Consider the following 7,689-nt stretch of genomic DNA (forward strand, 5'->3'; position numbering starts at 1 on the left):
TCCAAAAATTATTATTATTATTATTATTATTATTATTATTATTATTATTATTATTATTATTATTATTAGGATAAAGTATACTTTTTGTCCTTGAAGTTTGACAAAAGTTTCAAAAATACCCCTACGTTTTATTTTGTTTCAATTTTGTCCTAAAAGTTTTTGATTTGCATCAAATATACCCCAAACGGCTAATTTTTTAAAAAATTTAAGACCAATTCAACAATAATTTCATAAAAACAACTCTCAACACAAGCAAATCAAGCATAATTTTCATGCATTATTGTTAGATTGGTCTTAAATTTTTTGAAAATTTAGCCGTTAGGGGTATATTTGATGTAAATCGAAAACTTTTGGGACAAAATTGAAACAAAATAAAATTTAGGAGTATTTTTGAAATTTTTGTCAAAGAAAATATTTTAATTTGGATTTCAAAGCATCATTATTCACCTTATTTGTTTCTAACAAAAAGAGTGTATTAATATGTTAGTGTCGTCGTCCACATGCACAAAGCTAAGTTAATAATAATAAAGGTCGATATATAGTAAAAGTAAAATGGATGGGGGACTGTTATGTCTGACAAAGAAAAACGTTGGGAATCGATTTATGTATAAATTTTTCTTGGGGACTAAAATATCCACTTTTAAAATCTTTGGGGACTGATATGGGTAACTACTCTGCCAAAAAATAAACTGGAAACTAATTTGTCTGCCGGAATAAAACCTTAAGAATTGATCTGTGTATTAATTTTTCTTGGAGACTAAAATATCCACTTTTAAAATCTTTGGGGAATGATTTAGGTAATTAGTCTTTTTCTTTTTATATTTGCCATATTTTTCAAGAAGCTTTGCTGAATTCTCAGTTAAATCATTAATAACAAACGTGGGCTTCATGATCAGATTTTTTTTTCTTTTGATGTGATTCTTGATTTAAATATCACTTCTATTTTCTTGTTATCATTGTTGAGACGTGTGGATTTATAAATCAATAGCTTTCCTCTCAATTCATCATAAGTAATATTGCTGAGATTATTAGCTTTGATATGATAGTGCTCATGATCTTCCATTGCTTGGTAAGACTTCTTAAAATCTTCTTAAAAAGTCTACTTCAGAGAAGTGTTTTTCTATTGCATCAAGGTTATTGATGATTATGGAAAATCTTTCAAATAAAGCATCAATTGGTTCATCTTCCATGATAAAGAACATTTCGTATTCCTTCATAAGCTTGTTAATACGAGTTTTTCGAACTTGTTCAGTTCTTTTATGAGTGAACAACAACTTGTCCCATATCTCCTTTGCAATTTTGTATCTTGAGATTTTTTTAAATTCTTCAAAGCTAATAGCGCAATGCATCATATTGATAGTTTTGGCATTTAGCTTCACTTTCTTATTTTCTTCAACCGTCCATTTGGAATCTTCCTTTGGAACAACATTGCCTTCGATGTTGCATTTGGTAGGAACATTTGAGCCATTCACAATGATCTTGCATATATTATAGTCAGTTGATTGCACAAAAATCCTCATCCTTTCTTTTCAATAAGAATAGTTAGTTTCAAGAAGTCTATAATATGATTGTCCTTTGGTCAATGTGTAAGTCACAAAGGTTTCCATAGATCTTTTACTTCAAGCCATTAAGTTTGTGCTTTTAGCCTAAGATCTGATGTTAATTGAAGGTTTTTAAATGACTTGAGAAGATGATTAAATCAAGAAAATATAAGTGTAAACACTTTTTTAGATTATGTATCAAAACTGATAAACAAGAGATTATTTTTGTTTTTGTCTCATCCCATGGTAGGAGAATAAAACAAAAATGTAGGTTGCAAATTTTGGGAAAGAAGAAGAGTAATACCACGATATATCCTGGTTCGGTCACGAAGTGTAATGTGATCTACGTCTAGTCTCCACTGCAATAATAGTAGAATTTTTACTATAATCAAGATTGACTACAAACACCAATTCAAAAAAACTCACACTCTTGTAAACCACCACCTATGCTATCACAAGCTTAATAAATTACCTAGGTGCTAACCCAATCTAGTTAAGATGAATCAAGTGCACTCTAACCCAACACACTTTTGAAATCAAACTCTCAATCAAAGGTTAAATGACTTTTGTATGCACTACTCTCTTTGTCTTTTGTATCTCTCAAAATAAGCTTGAATCTAGATAAAAGAGAAGTAAGAATACACTAAAAAAAAAAAACAAAAACAAAAACAAATGTTGTTTTTTATGGTCTTCAATATGCAGGAAAATAGTTGCCTTCTTCCTTGATGATTCATCAATATATAAAGCTTCATATCTCTTGTTTACCGTTAGAATCATTCCTAATATGATTAAGATAGCCGATGCACCTTTAATGCTCTTAGCTGTTGGAATTGAATGAGAATCTATTCCTTGTTTAGCTTGATAAAAATGCAGCAGCTATTCAATCCATATATGAAATGATTCTTGCTTATAAAGAATCAATTATGTATTATTCTTACTTGAATCATGGATTACTTGATTATTATCTTTGATGGTGAATCCATTAATATCTACAATTCTTATAAAAAAAAATAAGTATGTTAGGATATTATTAGTTATGTTTGTCATCACAAGTAACCAAATCAATTCTTGACTTAACAAAAATTAATAACTTCATAAATAACAATAATACACAATATATAATTTGAGATTAAATTAATTTAAAAAATTACTTGATATAAAAAAACATACTTAAATTCTATAGTTGATGATAAGCATTATGAAATTGCCATATGGGCTCAATCAAGTCCTCTTTCAGTTGTCGATGCTGTTGTCCATGAATACAAGAAATTATTAAAACAGACTACTTAACTCTATGAATACAAAAAATCATTAAGTAAACCATTTGTTAATTATTTTTTCACATGCAATCTCATGAAGAACCTGTCGTTTTTCTCATTGTAAACGTGTCAACATTAAGTATTTGCGTTGCATATCCATTTCTCTTTCTCTTTCCTTAGCCATCCTTTATTCCTTTCTATTTCTCTTTCCTTCGCGCTTACCTCTGAGTTTGTAACTCTTATTCCTACATCGCCGCTTGAATTTATAACTCCTTTTCTTTGATTACTATAATCTTTTCTTTATGTTTCCTCTCCTCTTCTCTATCCTTTTCCCTATTCATTACTCCTTTTTCTTGTTCTTCTTTAATTTTTGTGGACAAATAAAAAAGTCCACACAAATCTTTTCAACCAACGATATTTTTAAATTTGATGATGATGAATATGCTCAAATTACACTGACTTTAATTTTTTTTAAGTTTTTACTTTATGTTAGTAATTAACTTTTTTATTTTTATTCTAAATACGCCTAATAATAATGGGTTATAACAAATAATAAAAAAATCGTGGATTGGATTAATAGTAAGGATGTGAGAAATTGAAACTTGAGATTCATAAGGAATAAAATTTATGTAAAGTTAATGAACAATAATTTAAATAATATATTTTTTTATTTTTATTTAAAAATTTTGGATTCGAATCTCATTCCTAACTTAAAAAAAAACAAAAAAAAATTATACAAAGAGGCATCTATTTGACAATGTTGGTGTTGAGTACATGGGAGAAAATAAATTGAAAGAAAGAAATATATGGATACAAGAGGCAAAGAAGAACAATGACAAATGGGTGAAGTGGCTATATAAAAGAGGACAGCATGACCATTAAAGGAAGACACAAGATCAAAAGCAATCACAAAGGTATCAAGAAAATGCTTAGCAATTAAGTAGATAGAGAATTAGATAAATAAGTTGTATTTTAAAAAACTACTTAAAAAAAGTTTCTTTTTTTTTGAAAATAAGAGCTTAACACAATAAAGTGGAGTATACAGAGCTAAACAATAACTCTAATTAAAACTAAACACACACCCAGCCCAGACAACAATTAGTCCCTATGTCATCTTCAGCATAGCCATTAACAATAAAAGGGATCAACACCTATCCACTCGTTAACGCTGGTCACAGTCATGTTGATGATCTCTTCAACACCTTTACTTTTATTCTGAAAAATTCTCATGTTCCTTTCCATCCAAATGTTCCACACGATAGAAAGCATCTTATCTTATGCTTGCGATCCTCCTTCCTTCTCGGTTCCTCTGTCCAACTTAAAAAGTGCTCTTTCATCGAACCCGGATATGACCATTGATGGCCAAAACCCGACATCCAAGCACTCCAATCCTGCCAAGCAAATGCATAGCCTAGAAACAAGTGACATACATATTCCATATCATTATTACACAAAATACAGACATTATCTTCCGGTCTGACAATTCCAAATCAGCTTAGCCTTTCCTTGGATTCACCCTGCCTGTCAAAACAAACCAAGTAAACAGCTCCACTCTTGGTGGAATCAAACCTTTCCAAATGGTTCTAGTGAAACTGTAACTGGTTAAATCTTCCGGAATCAATTCTTCCTGCATCACCTATACAAATGAGTTAGCTGAAAAAATACCTTGCCTATCGTATTTCCACAGCACTCTATCCTCCCAGTTACGTACTAATCTCACAGGTCTTAGAGCTTCATGTAATTGACTCAGGAGTTCTAACTCCCATTGGAAGAGCTCTCGCCTCCATTGGAAGTTCCATACCCAGTCTAGCCCATTCCAAAATCCGCAATTCCCAATGACAGATCCACATTGGTTTGAAACAGAGAAAAGCCTCGGGAACCGATTCTTTAAAGATCCACAGAGTAACCATACATCCTCCCAAAATCTTGTCCGTTGCCCATCTCCAATCTCCATTGACAACCCTATAACCAGCTTATCCCTTATATTTTGATTCGTGATCTGTAGTTGGCATATATCCTTCCACGAGCCTCCTTTAGTAGGTAGCACTTGAGTTGGTAGTAGCTCATTGGGATTTAGATTATTACACGAACATACGATCTTCTTCCATAATGGGCACTCTTCTTTTGCAAACCGCCACCACTACTTAAACAGAAGGGCTGCATTACGAATCATTGAATCACCAACTCCCAGCCCTCCTAATTTCTTGGGGGGCTTGCACTACTTCCCATCTTACTAGTGCCATACCGTTTCTCCCATCTTCCTTACTTCACAGGAATCTTCTTTGCAATGAAATCAATTTCTCAGCAACAGCCTTCGGCATCTTGAACGCTCAAATAATACATTGGCAAACTATTCAAGACGGACTTAATAAGCAACAACTTACCAGCTTTGTTTAGCACCTTAGCTTTCCACAGACTGAGTTTCTCCTCCACTTTGTCTATTATAGGCTTCTATGTCTTCACCAACCTCAGATTTGCTCCTAAAAAGATTCCAAGGTATTTAACTAGAAGAGTGTCCCCCTTACAACCCAATAAGTTGCACATACGCTGGACCCACTGCTCATCACAATTAATTGGAATCAAACTGGACTTGTCAAAATTGATCCTGAGCCTTGACATCAACTCAAAACATCGCAGTAGCCTCTTATAATTCTGAATAGACTCCTCTTCCGGTGGACAAAACAGAATAGTATCATCAGCAAACTACAGGTGCGACAATTCAATACTATCTCTCCCAACCAACAACGGTGATATACGTCTGTTCCTGATTGCCTCTCCAACCATTCAATGCAGCACATCCACAACCAGTACAAATAAGAAGGGGGAAAGTAGGTCACCTTGTCTCAAGCCTCTTTTCATTTTGAATGGCTTAGATGGCGAACCATTTATCAGAACCAACATAGATGCATTTGTCACACACTCCATAACCCACGCTATCCATCTATGCCCAAAACCCATCTTTTGTAAGACAATGTCCACAAAACTCCACTTGACTCTATCATATGCTTTCTGAAAATCTAACTTGATTATTACTGCCTCCTTTTTCCTCAGTTTAAGGCAGTTCACTGTTTCACACGTAATAAGTTCCCCATCATGTATTTTCCTTCCTTTGACAAACGTACTCTGAGTCTCCCCGACTAACCCCGGCATCACAACCCTCATCCTCCTAACTAGCACCTTCGAAATAACCTTGTAGACGCACCCCACCATACTAATCGGTCGTAAATCTTTGATCTCCTTTGCACCAACAAATTTGGGTGCTAGTGCCACCCAAATGATATTAGCATTTACTGGTAATCTTGATGTCTGAAAGAACCCCATCACTACTGCCGTGAATTCAGTCCCAATCTTCCCCTAACACCTCTTAATGAAATTCATGTTGTATCCATCACAGCCTGGCGCTTTAGATGACTCACAGTCCCAGATAGCCTCTCTGATCTCCTCAGCGGACGGCAATTCCTCTAGAGACAAAGCATCTCCCTCATCTATCTTACCCACCAAGCCATCTCTAAATCCCATCATAGGAGAAGCTTCTTGATGATATAAATCCTTGTAGAACTCTCTGATCGCTATCTTGATTCTCGCTTGATTCTTGACCTGTCTGCCGTTTATTACCAGTATATCAATCCTATTATTCCGTCTCCTTGCTGATGCTATATTGTGAAAGTATCTTGTATTTTTGTCCATCTCCTTCGCATGCCGAGACCGAGATATCTGTTTCCAATGGACTTCCTTCCTTACATACCATCTCTCACAACAAGAGACCAGCACCTTTCTTCTAGCCTCCAACGTTTCATCATACCCGCTATTGCTTACCATGTCATCAATTCTCTTGATTTCTTCCTCAAACTTAGTAATTTTGTTGTCCATCCCACCAAAGTTTGCCTTATGCCATCTTCCCAACGGAGTCGTCAATGCCTTTAGTTTATCTGTGAACTGTATATCCCCCAATCCTCTCCATTCCTCTTTAACCATGCTAAGAAATGCCTCATGTGTAAACCACGAATCGAGACTTTAGAACGGTCTTGGACCTCCCTTCATCTTTTTGTCCTCAACTATTATAGGGCAATGGTCTGACGAACCCCTTAGCCCACCTCGTAGCCGAGTATCCGAAAACTCTTCTAGCCGCTCCACGTTAACCAACGCTCTATCTATACAACTGCAAGATCATCCCCGAAACCATGTAAACTTGCGATCAGTGAGCGACAGATCCACTAAGTGCATATCTTGTACCCAAACCTTGAACTCTTCCACAGACAGAGGTAAGCTAGTGGCACCTTTCCGTTCCTCCACATGGACTATTTCATTAAAGTCTCCCAGAAAACAGCACGGAACCTGACATAACCTAGCTATATAACTCAGCTCCTCCCAAACATGAGTCTTCTCATCTCTATTATGTGCACCATAGACCAAGAAAAAAGCGCAATTGAAACTACTCTTTAACATTATGCCTTCAACACACAGCCACCTCTCCCCCCTTATAGCAATTATTCATTTTAAACACACATTCATCCTATATTAGCAAAAGTCCACCAGAAGCACCATCAGAACCTACATATTCCCAACCTGTACTATCATGCCCCCATAACCTTGCAACGTCAAATTTCGTCACAACCTGCCTTTTAGTCTCAATCAATCCTAACATATTTAAGTTATATTTTTTCTTTAGGTCATTCACCATCCTCAACTTCCCATCTCCCCGTAATCCCCTAACATTCCATGCACTAACAATCATTTAAAATTTTCTTACACACCTGTCTTTTATGTTTGGGTCTGCACCGTCTCATTTTTTCTTCTACTTAGCCACTTTTCTTTTCCAAGCTATTTCTTCATTCTGTGCCTGTAGAATTATCATAATGTCTTCCTCTTCATCATATAGCATAGCCCCT

General features: G+C 35.1%; 1 protein-coding gene across 1 annotated transcript; it reads right to left on the reverse strand.

Annotated features, from left to right (window-relative positions):
* On the reverse strand, positions 6,155-6,775 carry LOC107620322. The gene has a single exon (XM_016322501.1). It carries the CDS (start codon positions 6,773-6,775, stop codon positions 6,155-6,157), a length of 621 nt encoding a protein of 206 aa, XP_016177987.1.

Source organism: Arachis ipaensis, chromosome B10 (genome assembly GCF_000816755.2).
Source record: "Arachis ipaensis cultivar K30076 chromosome B10, Araip1.1, whole genome shotgun sequence".
Taxonomy (NCBI): domain Eukaryota; kingdom Viridiplantae; phylum Streptophyta; class Magnoliopsida; order Fabales; family Fabaceae; genus Arachis; species Arachis ipaensis.